The following is a 15,974-nucleotide window of genomic DNA, read 5'->3' as shown; positions in this document are numbered from 1 at the left end:
AAAATGCTTAATTGAACTATTTCATTATGCAGGAAGTTTATGTCCCCCTTGCAGAATCCAAAATATTTGGATCAGAAAAGCCATTCTTCTCCGTTAGATGTTCTTGTCGAGATGAAATATGGAACATGAAACTGCCCATTGCCTCCTTAATGCCCAAGGCACCCGTAAGGAACATTTCTCTGGGGCCCAGGGGGGCTGGGAAGGGTGGCCCCATACCTGCTACTGTCCAAAAGTAAGCAGCTGATTTTAGGTCATTATAAAGAGACCTAGTTCTTGAAACCCCCAAGTCCCTGACCCACAGTGGGTCCATGGTAAAACAAAAACACAAACAAGCAAACACTCCAAGAGAAGAACAGAAAGGCAGCAATGGAGCCCCTTTCATTCTATTGGACTAACCTTCGGTAACCTTTCAGGATCCCCTGGATGCCGAGGAATCACTTTCTGCAACCTCTGAAAGCCATAATCTATGGTTGGTTCATTAAGGGCTGGAACATAAAATAGAAACGGGCGTCAAATTAATGATGCTTACATCATCTGTTTCTTGTTATATCACAAACAGACCACATGCCCATCACTCCCTGGCTCTGTGTCCCTCAAAAGCCCAGTTTGATTGTGTCATAGGGAACAGCGCTCTCTCTCTCTCTCTCTCTCTCTCTCTCTCTCTCTCTCTCTCTCTCTCTCTCTCTCTCTCTCTCTCTCTCTCTCTCTCTCTCTCTCTTTCTATTTCTCTCTCCCCCTTCTTCCTTTTGCACACAAAAGTAACAATTGCTTCTAATCTATAATTAGGCAGAAAGAAAGTCAAAGGGTCATCCCCTAGACTGCAAAAGTAGTGGCCAGAGGCTGCCCCCTCCTAGGTCTGGAGGCCATATAGTGAGATCACGAGAGTCGTGATGTGATGCCTGCATCACCGGCTGCATTCTATACCAGCCAGGGATTTATGGGAAACTGGCAATTATGACATATGTCCAGCTATTGCTAGCTTCAGATTTATCCCTGTGGTCCTTTCTTGTCTCCCATATTGCCTGCACACCAAGCAGGCAGGAAGAGTGCTTAATCTTCCAAAGCTTTAATAATCTGTGAATGGCTGACTACAAACTGATGTAGGGCGCTATCATTCCACAGCTGCAATCTACTAGCCTCATGAAATTGCAGGCCACAAATAGTAATTAATCTTTTTATCCCTCAAATTGTAATTTTGACTATGAACTGTTCTTGGTCATAAATCAGCAGCACACGGGGTTGTGTACAGTGCATGAATCATGAGACTGACTCAGTTAGCCTGCACACACTGTGTTTAACAAGCTTGATAAGGAGTCATAGGGCTTTATTATAGCTCTGCCTGACTCCAACAAAAACTGAGCCTCGAGGCCCGAGGACTCGAGTGAAGATGAAAATACTTATATTAGAGTATATTAGTTCTTGATGTAGATATCGTTTTTCGAGGGGTAACTCTGAGGTGCGTGGTGCAACATAAATCAATGGGTTTTCTGAGCCTAATAGGAGCTGCCCCCATCTATTCATTACTCAGCCTGCAATTTAGGCCATCACTCATTAGTCAGCATGTAATCTGATGATTAACACTGCACAACTCAGTAAGTTTGCCAAGCGAGGGGGCACCGGGGCTGTATCTTCGTAGAGGCGACCTCTGCCCCCAGGATCCCTGGTGGTGGGCCGACATCTCCCAGGAGGGCTCTGCGTGTTTGTGTAAACACCCACCCGGTACCCCACGTGCACGCACGCACATACACGTGCAAAGACACATGCACCCCTCGTAATCAGTGCACTCAATTACATGCCGGAAAGTTGAAGCCTCCAATGTGATTTGACATTCCATCATGCATCTTGGAGACAAAGGTCCACACAGGAATGTGAAGTAAGACATTTTCTTGTTAATAAAGCATTGATCCGACGTATTGATTTTACATGACATGGCTTTTGCTGGGATTTGGCCCTCTCTCTTTTTTCTTTGCAAAGAGTGGAGCTCTTCAGAATGCCTTGGCGTGTGTGACATGGCAAAATTCCTAACACTGTGTGATGTAAATTCTATATGTGTAAAACCACTTCATAATCAGACCATTAATCATGAGAAGCTGTCAGCATTGACTTGGGGGACAATTTGTCATGTCTTTGCCTGGACCCATACAAGGGTGTCAAGCAAGAGCTTGGTGGGTTGGGGAAAGATGAGCCTCTGCCAGGACTGCACCAAATGACTTACTTCGGAGGGATTAAATAAAGTATTACATTTCTTGATTAGGGAACAGAGAAGGTGGTGTACTGTGCATTTGTAACTTGTCAAGATTTCTCCTCTTTCCCAGCTAATGACCAGGACTGGTTGACTTAATGAATCTGGTCTGATGAAAGGTGATCAGATAAGATAGATGCCCAACCAGTATTGATTTCATGCAAATCCAGCTGACAGGTGATTGGAACCTGAATGCGAGCTTTCGGAGGCTTTATGACTTGTAATAACCATACACTCTCATTCTAAGGAAGACATTTCCCAGTGTTTCAGTGGAATTGATGTTCTCCCTGTATTAACCCCAAATCTTTTAAAGCCACATAAATGGGAGTGTGCCTTTCACCTCAGTTCAATGCCCAGACAGTAATGAGATCTGGTCGATAGCTCTAGGTAATGTTGGGGGGGGGTCCCAGGTAGTGTTGGCATTTACCAATGATTCCTGCTGCCCCCAAAGGTGCCAGAGATGAAGGGGCCACCAGCCTGGGCCTCACTCCCACTAAGGCTTCCAACACCAGCAGGCCAGCTGCCAGATTTGCATGTAGGAATTAGGAAAAATGGCCTCTCTCTTTAAATTACAGGAGAAGTCACATATATCCCAAAGACTTGGAGGTTCAGGATAATTGGGGGCTGGGTTATTCAATTTGCCTCCGTGCCTCAAAGAGCAGCTGGCTATATGCAGAGCAGCTTGACTAATAACAGACTAAATCCACCTTGACTGGGGGCCCACGGCCTGGCCCCCAGCCTGCCTGCCTGCCCAGGGAGCACAGCCCCACAGAATCCATCAGCCTATGGCTCAACCAAACGAAGAGCAGGAGTGGCTTCATGGGCAGAGTCTGGGGCCGGAGGAGAAAGCGCAAGACCCTGCCCTGAACACATGTAATAAATTCTCCGTGTGTCGACTTTACAAGCTGAGAGTCCAGCCGAGCTGGGGCGAGGTGCGGGCACGTCCCAGTCACCGGGCGGTGAGCCCCGAGCCAGGCCAATCAATACCACTTTCCTGTTTTAGAACTGGGTAATTATGAGGTGGAGAGATTGCCTGACCTTTCACCTGCGCTGCATTACTTTGCTGATATTAAGATAAATTGCCTGATTTTGGGTAAACATATGCTGCAATTCAAACTGTCAGCCATGGTTTGCTCAAGGATAATTTGTATTGATCTCCCAGCTTCTTCCCAATTTTGCTTACTGACCTCGTGGATAATTAGAGAAGGAGCCTTGGGTAAGCGAAAGTCAGGGCTAGAAAAGAAATATGAAAAAGAAGATGAGGAAGAAGAAAGCAAAGGAGAAGGAAGAGGAGGAGGAGGAGGAGGAGGAGAAGAAGAAGAAGAGGAAGAGGAAGAAGAGAAAGAAGAGAAAGAGGAAGAGGAGGAAAAGTAGAACAAGAAGAAAGAGGAGAAAAATCAAATTGGTTTTATCTTCATATTTGTAGCCCTCTTCCTTCGAGCATGTACATCTGTCAGCATCCTAGGCACCAAAAATTAATGGGTGAACATTCATCTACCATTTATTCCAAGATGTTATTTAGCAGCCTCTTTCATCTTAAAAGCATATGGCCCTGGACTAAATTTAAACTCTGCTTTAAAGAAAATGACAGTGAACACAAGAGCCCCCTCTGGGGCCAAGGGATGCCCTGTGGGCTCCTGCCTTCCAGCCCAGGCATCCTCCTCTGCCTATCGACAGTGAAAGTATATGCTTCCTAATAAATCCCCTCAAAGTAATTAGTGCCACTCATTTGTCCTGAATTCAAATTGAGCTCCGATGAGGCTGCTGAGTGTAAAGGAGATGAATGTATGAGCAAAATTATATCATTGCAGATATGTCAGATTACAGGGCTGTTGTATCAGAAGTCATAAAACAAGTCTCCCTTGTGAAATATCTCTTTATTAACCATGCCATAAGATATTAACATTCCTCATTTAGTGGAGGGCCTTTTATCTGTTTCAAATACATTATTCGTCCTTTTAGAGATAAACTGTATTAATATCCATTTGAGTAGGCGACCGCGGCCTAATGCATAGTAATTTTTGTTGGAGAGCCTTTATTTTAGAATAAGAAAATTACACAGCAATAAAACCTGAATGAATAAGAAGCGTGGTTAGCAGGGAATCGCATTCCATGCCAAATGAGCCAGGCAATCAGACAACCTCTGAAAGGGCCAGATATCCGGTTATCATATGCAGGCCCATATCCAGAGTGGGTCCTACAAATAGGGTCTGACACAACCAAATATCCTCAATGACTCTGCCATGCAGAAACCGCCTACAGCTCAAGGAGGATACATATTTAAATATCTCTGAGTGCACTGGAGTTAATCTTGTTACTTTACAAGCATTAAAGTCATAACAGAAGAAACATTCTAAATATTTAAGTCATTCCAGTGTACTGGGGGATTAATCATACCACAATTGATAAAATTTTAACGGTCTGTGATGTCAGTTCAACTTGGGATGGCTAAAGCTAATGTGGCAACAGAAAGTGGAGTCAGACTCTCTGCTTGCAGCTGTGACCAGAAAGCCTCCTGTCTGTCTGCCACTATTAGGGACGTACCAATGGGCAGCATTCGGCAGAATTTTCTTTCTTGTGACATACACAGTTTTGGTCCGCATTTTGATGACCTAACCTTCTTTGTCAGCTACGACTGCCTCAAGGTCTGTATTAATAACTAATAGCCCCAAAATGTATGTGATCATTTTATTAGACCCACATGCCAATCCTTCTAAAGCATAAACCTAATTAAATTAAGGAAGAGTATAGGGTGGGTACCTTGTGTAGGAGTGGGGGTGGGGGAGGCTGGACACTGGTATATCTAGAAATGGGATACACCTCCTTCTATTGGGTGGTTTTCTGGGGGGCAGAAAATTTCCCCCAGAGAAGGGATGGTACCTAACTTAGTTCCCACTAAATTGCTTTCCTGGGGTGGAATGTAAGTTCCTTGAGGGCAGGGACCATTTCTATTGTTGTCTTTGTCTTTCCAGCACAGAACATAATGCCTGGCCCATAATGGGTGTTTCATAAATGCTTTCTGATTGATTTGTTGGTAGGGGATGCTAAATGTGTAAACTAGGGTCTGAGGCATCTTCTGGAGAGATGTTGATGTCAAAATGAGAGACAGAATTTGGGCCTGTCCTCACCATGAAAGAACTAAGGGACTGTTCCTATTCAGGCATCCTATATTCTTCCTCCTCCTCCTCCCCTTCCTTCACCCTCCTCCTCTCTTCTTCCCCTCCTTCTTCCTCTTCATCTTCCTCCTCCTCTTCCTCCTCCTCCTCTTCCTCTTCCTCCTCCTCCTCTTCTTCTTCCTCCTCTCTCTTCTTCCTCATCCTCCATCTTCCCCTACTCATCCCCTTCCATCACCCTCCTTCTCCTCTCTTCTTCCCCCTCCTCCCTCCTCTTCCTCTTTCTCCTCTTCCTCCTCCTCCATCTTCCCCTACTCCTCCCTTTACTTCACCCTCCTCTCTTCTTCCCCCTCCTCCCTCCTCTTCCTCTTTCTCGTCTTCCTCCTACTCCATCTTCTCCCCCTCCTCCCTCCTCTTCCTCCTCCTCCATCATCTCCTCCTCCTCCCCTTCCTTCACCCCCCTTCTCCTCTCTTCTTCCCCCTACTCCCTCCTCTTCCTTCTCCTCCTCTTCCTCCTCCCCCTCCTCTTCCCCTTTCTCCTTTTCCTCCTTCTCCATCTTCTCCTCCTCCTCCCTTTCCTTCACCCCCCTTCTCCTCTTTTCCCCTCTCCTCTCTTCTTCCCCTGCCTTCACCACCGCTTTCTCCTTCTCTTCCCATCTCCCTGAGTTTCTGAGTCAGCAGCCCTGAACAGCTCATCTTCTAAGCCAGAAGAGGGTTGGGATGCAAAGAGAGAAGAGGAGAAAGGCTGAGCTCCCCCCACCGCCCCACTCGGAGGAGCTGAGGCAAGAGACCATTCCAGAGCCAGGGCCATCCGTCTCTCTGTAGGCGGTGCTGGCCAGTCTGTCCATCTGAGCTGCCTTTAAGCACTTGTCTAGTAATTGTGTTTAAATGGACGGTCTTGTTGGGGAGAAGCTGTCATTAGCCATGTCCTGCCGGAAGCGAGCTTCTCGGAGGCCTGCCGGACAGTCAGCCTATTGTTGGAGCAGGCAGGCAGGAGGACAGGGGCGCCCAGAGACCCAGGGAGCCCAGGTTTGGCAGCAGCCTTCCTCCTGCCTCAGAAAACCTGCCTGCAATAATAAAAACAGGAAGACATTCATTTGCTCCCTTCCAGCTGCTGGCTCCAGCTAGTAAGTGAGTTCCCATTTCATTTCAATAATGATCATCTTCCTGTGACTTCCTAGTTCTGTGTTTGGCATGAGGCAGTGAGGCTCCGGCTCCAACCAGACCCTCCTAATGAGGCCCTTTTTCACATTAGCTGCATAACTACATCATCAGAACATCTGCAGGAGAGAGCCTCCACGCAGGCCTGGGGGAGGGGGCTGGGCATGCAGGACCCACCTCTTCCATCCTTCCCTGGGCCCCACCTGCCCCCCCACCTGCCCAGCCTGGGCAGCCCGACTTGTGAGTCTTGCAGGGGCCTGAATGAACTAGCACAGGTTGTAATGTGTAAAAATTAAATAAAGCATAATCTGATTGCTCAATACAGAGACATTCCTCTAGAGGGTGTTACTGATTTCAGTGACAAACTGCTATTTGCTGACAAGTAGTTTACACATTAACCAGCTGAATCCAAGGGGGGAAAATGCCAATACCAATTAGATCACCTTGAGGTTATTAAATGTCCCACTGATAAGTAAGTAGGTGAACTTGACCAGGTGATAAAGACTGCTGTGAGCCAACGAGTGTGCACTGAAGACTGTCTCTCCCACCCCCCGCCCACCCTCCCTCCTTTGGCTGTTGCCGAGGCTGCTCCAAGGGCTTTGCTTTCCAAACTGACTGGTGGAAAAGTGGCATTAAACATGGGTGTCCACTGAGGGCCGAGCGGGCACTTCCCCCCACCTGAATGCCTGGCCACATCACAACCCCTCGATGGTACCATCTCCAAAACATGAGACAAAGTCTGAAAATGCCTGCATGTCCTCCCTTTTCTAGGCTTTAAAATGATGCTAAGTTCTCCACTTTATCATCAACTGTCTCTACCAAGTGCATTTCATCTATAAGAAATTCAGATGCTCGGGAAATTAAAATTTCAAAGATCTGCTGCAAAAAAAAATCAATGGGGAGAGATCAATGCTCATAGAAATTTCATGAACTTTGAACTGATATGGGCATGATGATGAGAAGTGGCTGGAATTTCAGGTAGCTGATTGTTCCTGGCCCAGATGAAAAGCAGCCGCCGAGGCAGAGAGGAGGGATGTGTTTTAGATGGGTTTTCACTTTAATATTTTGTCAGACAAAAAATTAATTTTTAGTCCATTCCATAACACACAAAAATAGAAGAGGAAAAAGCCCGCCTTGCCGATAGGCCTTGTAACATGCTGCTTCTTCAGACCACCTAATGGTTTGCACATTAACGCAGCAGTGAGATGAGACCCATTCCCTTTGCAGCCGATTGCAGGTGCAAATTAATATTGTAAAATGAAGATCAATACATGGACAGGGCAGAATCAATAGTGGCTAAATTATTGCTGCATTTTCCTCCTCATTCAAGATGAGTTGTGTTTTCCTCTCCCAGTCAATACTTTGCAGCTTTTCTCATTAATTTCTCAATAAATTTGGCAATGAATTTCAATCACAGAACTCGGCAGGCTGAGCCAAGCATCGTGGAGTGCCTAGGAAACACAAAGGCTGGGTCGCCTCATTCATCAGGAGGGGCTAAAGCTGGTGGGAGGGTGACCAACTGTTCTCTCCAGCCTGACCTAGGACAACCAGAAACACATATGCACACACACACACATATGTGCACACACACATGCACACACATGACTTCTCAGTTCCCCATTCTTCTACCAAGAGAGGGTTTTCCCCCTTGGCAAATCAATGCTGTCTTGGCCACCCAGAGCCTTTCCTAAAGTTCCATTTTAGCTATGGGTTCATGTGTAGGCCACTTAATAACCAAGTTCACTCAGATCATGTAAGTTCATGTGTAGGCCAGTTAAGGCTTCAATCCAATCAGATCCCAGTGGGTTCACATGTGGGCTACTGAATATCCTCATCTAACCAGATCATGGCAAAGAATTTTCCTTAAAGTCTCCCAACAGAGGATGGGAAAACAGCCACTGTTGACTTCTAATTGAAAATCAAGAAACACCTCATTCATATCTGGGATATTGTTCCCAGACATTCCTCCAGCCCGCCTAACTGGGCCTAGTGCATGGGGATTGTCTTCCCATTCAGGAGTGCCTGGCAGGAAATAATGGTATTGTGATGTGACACCAAACACAGAAAAGGGGACAGCTCATCTTCCTTGTTACAAAAAGAATAGCCTCACCGCCAACAATTGGATGGCATTCAAACAATTCTGTTTACATCCCTCAAAGAATACGTTGGTTTCTGGCTTTTATGGGCTCATGGAGAGTACACTCCACCTGGCCCAGCCCTGCAGTGATGGAGAACTAAGAGAAATGGTGGCCCAGATAGAGCCTCCCACTCTAGGGATGGGAAGCCTTTGGGCCTGGAGGATCTCCAACAAAGTGGCACCCAACAGCCACTTATCACCGACACATTCTCTCCAGGTGGGTGATGTCATCTTACCTCGCCTCCTCCCCCAAGGAAAAGGCAGCAGATGCCTACACACGTCTTCTCACAAGCACACTTTTCAAACAAGTTCACTCTTATGAAAGAGGTTAGAAGAACTTGCTTTAAACAAAGTGAGAAGAAACCAGTTTATCCTTTCACACTCTCTTCAAACTGTTTCTATTGTTTACCATTTTCCTTCTGCAGGGATAAAACCCAAACTTCCTCTCCCAAGTCAATCTCCTACTCAGTCCTCTGGGAGAAGGACATTAAAATCAGCCAAGAAAGACAAGGTTTGATGGAGTGCAATCTTGGGAAATTGATTTGCACACATCAAACAAAAAAATGGTTCTACACTGGAGAAAATTTAGGAACCAATTCTAAAAAATCCCAACCAGCTGCCAAAGTCTTCCATTTTCATTTGCTCTGGACGCGGCTGTGGATCCAGAGGCCTGGGGGCAATGCCCCCCTCATCCTCTGATGACGTTGGGCAAAGCACTTGACTCTCTGGACCTCAGTTTCCTCCTCCACCAAGTGAGAAGTTGGATGCTGTCATCTCTCATATCTTTAACTCTATGGTCCTGTGACTTCTGGGAGGACACATTCCCTCCATCGCTACACATCCTTAACTCTTGCACCCAACAGTCTTGAAGCCACTGAGAGAATAATGCAAATCAATGAATCAACAAGAAGGTATTCAGCCCCACTATATTCTCAGAGTCACATAGTAGGTATGTTTTTGAAGTGGAACTTGAACCCAGTACTTTCCTGCCTCCAAGGCTGGCCAGCTAACCACTGGGCCAGGCTTCAATTTTTTACATCACATTTTAAAACTTTCCAAAAGAGGATGGAGTGAGACTAGGAATGTGGCAGTGCCCAAATCTACATGATGTAGGGTTTTCCTTAGGGGATAATCCATCCAGCTTCTCTCTCAGGGCCCAAATGGGTGTTTGTTTGTTTGTTTTTTTCAGTTAAAATTTCTCAGATCAGCATTGCTCAATTAAATCTAAATATCAGAGCAAATATTTGCACCTGGAGATGATGCTCCATTCTCCTTACTGGCTTTCTGGTCTAATTTATTGGCAAAGATGATTCTAATAGTGGTAAAGAATGAGGTGCTTTGGGGTGCTGGGCCAAGTGTAGACAGAGCCCCAAAGTATTAACAATGAATGCCAGTGAAATTTTTCCAGAGCTTTAAGAATGGTAGTCAGGTCCCCATCTGGGCTCTAGACCAGCCTTCTCTCCTTGAAGGGAAGGATTTTTTGTTTGTTTGTTTTCTTTTGTCCTTGTATCATAGGGCCTAGCACACAGTAGGTGCTTAATAGATGCTTATTGATTAAATGACTGATTTCTCTTGTTGAATTAGAGCAGGAGGAGAAGAACTGGATGGAGGGGAAAGAAGGCTAAAACAGAAGGGATAGCATCCTGACAGCTAAGTGGTATCATGGATAAAGCACTGAGCTGGGAATCAATAAGACCTGGGTTTGAATCCTGCCTCATACTCTTACTAGCAACAGAGAGAATAAGCCTTTAAACAGCACCTACTATGTGCCAAGCACTTCATCAATATGATCTCATTTGATTCTCACAACACCGTTGTAAGGTAGGTGCTCTTATTATCCCCTTACAGCTGAGGAGAACAGGCAATAGATGACTTGCCCAGGGTCACTCAGCTAGTAAGTGTCTGAGGCTGCATTTGAACTCAGGTCTTTCTGACTCTAGGCCCAGAGCTCTATTTGCTGTACCACCTAGGTGCCTATCTATTTCCTAGCTACGTGACACCCAGCCATTCACTCAATTTGTCTTAGCCTCTGTTTTCTCATCTATACAGTGGGGATAATAATAATAAGTGCTTCACACAGGTATTGGGAGAAGAATAAAGCTCTATATAAATATTGGCCATTATTATTATTATTGTTTATACATTTTAACATGCAAAGGTGAGTAATGTTATCATTTCATTTTTCAAGTTGGAAAAGGAAAGAAAAAAATACTGTGAGAAAGCCATGGGCCCAGCCTCCCCTGGATGCCTGAAAATACTGATGCCTCAGCATGATTCTTGAAATTCATGCCCCTAATGGAAATTGTGCTGCCTGCCCTGTTCTGCTGTGTTCCTGGTACTGCCTGCACCAGGGAGCAAGCATCAGTAAAGCACATTTGGTGAGGGCACAATCGTGAGGACAGCCACCACTTTAGAGAGAAGGCCAAAAGTATAATCTTCGAAAATGGCCCACCAAGGTTAATTCTTCGTAACTTAAAATTTAAAATGACTCCTTGGTTCAATGCCTCCTGGGAAGTAGAACTGAAAGGGCTCTTATGAAATGGCCAGTCCAAAGGCTTCATTTTTATAGATGAAGAGACTGAGGGGCAGAGAACTAAAACAAAGGAGAATACCATGGATTGCCTGGCCTTAGCTGGCATTCCCAGGTGTGCCTACTTCCAGAATCCCTGAATTGGAATGGAGTTCCAAAGGCTTCAGCAGCCACATCATTCACCCCATGCTGCCCTTCTAAGCATCGGCATTGCAACATAGCCAACAAGGGATCATCCAGGCTCGAACCCTCACCTATAGGATTCTTCTCACAAAGATGAAAGAAGGAACAAGACGGGGAATGAGCTGGGAACCAGTGGCAGTGTTACCACAAATCTATACACCTCACATTTGGGAATCCTAGGACATCAACTGTTTTTGATGGAGGGCAGAAAAAGTGGCTGGGAAGAAGTGGTAGAGGCCTCATTTTGAAAAGGAAGAGCTTTTGATATGTATGATAGATAGGAGGGCAGCAATGGAAGAGATTGAGACAATGAAGACTTGGAGAAGGAGAGGCAAGCTGTCCATTTTAGCATTATTCCTTAAGAAATTGCTGTTGGAAAATTATTTACAAAATCCTCCCACTCTTCAGATTTGCAGTGGTCTATTGTCTCAATGTGAGTTTCTGCATTTAAAATGTACCACATGCTCTAATGAGTGCTGTACTGTACAATGAATGTACAATAACTCCATATCCTGAAGCCCCTGGTGAAAAGAAGTTATTCCATGCGCTCATTAACAACATTTTAAAACCTTTATATTTAAATGTAAAAAACAGCCCACATCACAGACTAATAGCCTTCAGTTTTTTTTAAGATATTTCAGAAAAGAGAAAAAAAAACCATTTCACAGAAACCAAATTCCTAGCTATTACTTTTCTGCTTCTCCATGACTTAAATAACCCAATTGATTTTTGTTTGGGTTTTTAAAAAAACACTTCTTTTGTTTTTCTTGGATTACAATTTTCAGATACCAAGTCACAGCCTGGAGCAAGTTTCTATAAACGAGTAAAAACATCATGCACTCCCCCCCCCCCCCCCTGCCTAATAATGACTTACAATGAAAACACAAACATATCTCAGCCTAGATCACTGTCATCACACCAACCCAGGTCAGCACCACCGAGGTGGTCAGCTCCCAAGGCCTTCTCCTCCTGAGGCTGCTAACATTTTCCTACTGATCCAGGGAGAATAGATTGGCTAGGCTATTGCCTGCAATTATCCCTATCAATGACACTATCAAAGACTATCAATTCTGAGCCAGAAACAAATAAAATCACCCTACCTTGACTTTGGGAGTTACTAGTTTCCTATGACTATGAGTGTGGCTCCCTGGCCACTTCTGAAGAAGAAATGGGCAACCACACGCTTCAGTTGAAGCTTCCTTATAATGGCTGTTTTGACTTTCACTGTTGGACCCTTGTTCTAACTGGGCAAACTCTAGAGTTTCTTTGAGAACATTCACAGGATCTTATGATCGGAGATTTCAGACTAGAAGGGACCACAAAGATCATTGGATCCAATCCCCTGATTCTTAAGATGAGGAGACTGAGGCTCATAAAAGTTAGTTGATTTGTCCAAAATCACCAGGTAGGAAAAGACAGAGATAGAATTTGAACTTAGGTTCTCTAATTCCAATCCAGCCCCTTTCTCCCTACCCACCTGCCTCCTTTCGTTTTATTCTGTATTCTTGTGTGTGTGTGTGTGTGTGAGATAATGAGGTGAAGTGACTTGCCCAGGGTCCCACAGCTATAATAAGTGTGAAGTGTCTGAGGCCAGATTTGAACTCAAGTCTTCTTGAATCCAGGGCCAGCGCTCTATCCACTGTGCCATCCAGCTGCCCCTATTCTGCATTCTTAATAGCCCTGCAGGTATCTTCCGCATCACACGGAAACATAGATTTAGAGGCTGAAGGCGCTTTAGAGCTTTAGTTAGTCCAGGGGTTCTTAACTTGAGGTCCATGAACTTGGATGGAGAAAAAAATAGTATCTTTATTTCAATAACATAGGGTTCCTTTGTAATCATATTGGATTCCTGTGTATTCTATTTTATGCATTTAAAACCCATTTTCTGAGCAGGGATCCATAGGGCTCAGCAGAATGCCTAAGGGCCTTAGGACACAAGAAAGGTGAAGGGCTCCTGATTCTGGCCCCGTCCTTTCATTTTACAAAAGAGGAAACTGAAAGCCAGAAACATTAAGTGAAGCCCACATTCACAAGGATAGTCCAAAGATAGGGGCAGGTTTTGAAACCAGTCTTCTCATTCCAAACCCAGTGGAAAGAGCACACAAAGAAGGCATTGTAGGAGGTCAGGTAGAACTTGAAACATCAAAAATTGAGCACAAAAGCCTACAGCCTTCTAAAGAGAACAAGTTTATTATCTTCTTTTCACTGCCCAGCTTTGGCAATAAAAAATGTGGGAGCAAGATACAAAAAATTCTCAATCTTTCTCCCCTCCCCTCCTCTTCCCTCTCCTCTCTTCCTCTTCCCTTTCTTCCCCTCTCTCTATCTCTGCTTTTATCACTGTCTCTGTCTCTCTCTGTCTCTGGCTGTCTTCCTTCCACTACCCCCACCCATTTAATAGAAAGAAAGCTAGGTCTGTTTTCAACTATAAAAATTTCAGCAATTATTAAGTGAAATCCAGATGACCCCTTTGTCCTTTTGGGAAGACAAATGGCTGCCTCCTCGCCACTCCATTTTGTCAGGTTTGGTGTGGCCCAGTCGATAGCTTCACCTTGACATGAAAACTTTGTGATTTATCAGGCTGGCTGTTCTGCTGGTGTCACCAGAGCCAGCAGCAGGGTGGCCAATCAGGATGCAGTGAGCGGACTTTGGTCCCAGCCACTAGGAAAAAAAATCAAGCCCACTATGATGATAGACAAATGTGTCTTGTTAGCAACAGCCAAAAAGCGCTTGACTTGTACTAATAACAAAAAGGCCGTGCTGGTCACCATGGGTCTAAAGACGAAGCACCCTGTCACCAGCCTGGTTGGGAAATTAGCAAATAATGTCCCTTTTCCTTGATAAATGGGTGACAGTTCTCGCTCACCAATCATTTTTTAACATTTTGATGCATGTCTATGATCCCGCCGGAGGAACAGAAAAGTTTACTGGCCCTCAATTTTCAGATGATGTATGGCGCACTCTAAATGTGCGATTTCGGTATGAGGTATAGTTCATTTTAAGCAATTCTAGTAAATGGGTGTCACTGATTAGGACAAATCGTCTACTTGGGCAACAGCACAAATGGTATGTCTCATTCCAAGGGCCTCCTCTGAGACAGGAAAGAAAGGGGACGAGAAGGACCCACCCCCAGGTAAAACCTGAAGTAGCCACCCTTTGGAAAAGAGGCCAACTGGAATCTGCCCTGCCCCAAAACTAATAAAGTCAATAAAGAAGATTAATTAATAGGTTGTTTTCACGCTTGGTGCTGCCTTGTAATAGGAGTAGATATGGAAAGACAGGCAGGGACCAGGAAGTGAAGGCTCTTCTTTTCCCTTCTCACTCCAGAGATACTAATATGCTCGAGATCATGGCTATGGCGATGAGCGGGGGTCAGGGGGGGAGATGAGAATATGTATCTAGGTTATCCAAGCTAGGGGCATGAGGAAGGTGCTCTAGGATGCTGAGTAATATCCCAGTGGTCCCAGTAGAAATCATGGGGCCCAGAGGGGTGGTATCATGACATAGGATTATGAAGGATCACAGACCTGGAAAGGGCCTCAAAAGCCATATCGTCCAACGCCCTTTACCTCACAGATGAGGAAAACGGGGCCCAGGAAAGCAAAGCTACTTTACCCAAGGTCACAGAGTTGATGAGGAGCTGAGCAGGGATAATTATCTCAAGTCTATTTTATTTTGCCCAAATGGATGGCTTAACTTTAAGGCTTTAAGATGCGGGTCATGCAAAAAAGCATCTACTGTGTGCCAAATTACTCATTAAAGAATTTAAAAGGCTCTTCTCTCCATAGAAAGGCCAGTGGACCTAACTCCCAATGCGTCCTCCCCAGCACTGGGAGAAGAGGAACTGAGCCATGTTGCTGCAGGATGGCAGCAGTAGGCAGTCTGAGCAACAACAACATAGCTCCATATCTAATGGCAGACCTCAACCCCAAAGCACAGACTTCACTGTTCGAGGCCAAGCGTTCACTTTTTACATTGCCCCCATGACACAGTGAGAACGGATAACTGAAATAATCAGAGGGTCTCCACAGAAGGAAGGCTGAATGAGCCCTGGGTTTAGCATAGTAAAAATAGTATGATTTGTGGTAGGCAATTAAGAATCATTTGCTCTGTGGATACAAGTCATTTGTTTAAAGAGCACTGACCTATGAGACAGCTAGTTTGTGTTGGCTGTGATGGAGAGGAGCTATTGACTGTAAGCAGGGTCCCAGCCCCAGTGATGGAAGCCCCTTTGATGACACACAAAAGGACTTTCAAATGCTCTAGGAACATGAGGCCCTTGAGCAGAGTGATGGGAAGTGGGGGTTAAATGGTGAAAACTTGCCCACATCAGTGGTCAGACACAAGAGAAGAAACAGCTAAACTGGGGGACACTAGACGGATGTGGTGAATGGCGGAAGGTGTTCTCTCTTCCACTGGACATCCTGCCAGGGTCATTAAAATACAATCTAACTCCCCTACCCCCAAACCCCCAACATAAATACTCCATCAGAAAGAACACAAACTGAATGATTAGTGGGGGCGTAATGATTTCATGAGCCTGCAATTGAATGCAAGTTTTTGTGCCCACAACGATAAAGTGAAGACCAGGTCTGGGAATGATTCTCTGCC

General features: G+C 45.1%; 1 protein-coding gene across 7 annotated transcripts in view; it reads right to left on the bottom strand.

The window, feature by feature from the left end:
• EBF3 (EBF transcription factor 3) overlaps positions 1-15,974 on the bottom strand; it is a 151,349-nt gene that overhangs the window by 14,590 nt on the left and 120,785 nt on the right. For all 7 annotated transcript variants that reach the window (XM_078150687.1, XM_020978357.2, XM_078150685.1 and 4 more), the window contains exon 11: positions 397-485. In XM_078150687.1, coding sequence (XP_078006813.1) covers positions 397-485 — 89 coding nt within the window. The remainder of the gene's footprint in view (positions 1-396; positions 486-15,974) is intronic.

The sequence above is a fragment of the Phascolarctos cinereus genome, unplaced genomic scaffold (genome assembly GCF_003287225.1).
Source record: "Phascolarctos cinereus isolate Bilbo 61053 unplaced genomic scaffold, phaCin_HiC Scaffold_3;HRSCAF=262, whole genome shotgun sequence".
NCBI classification, from domain to species: domain Eukaryota; kingdom Metazoa; phylum Chordata; class Mammalia; order Diprotodontia; family Phascolarctidae; genus Phascolarctos; species Phascolarctos cinereus.
The sequence above is the reverse complement of the archived record's forward strand: the minus strand, read 5'-3'. Positions and strand labels throughout refer to the sequence as shown.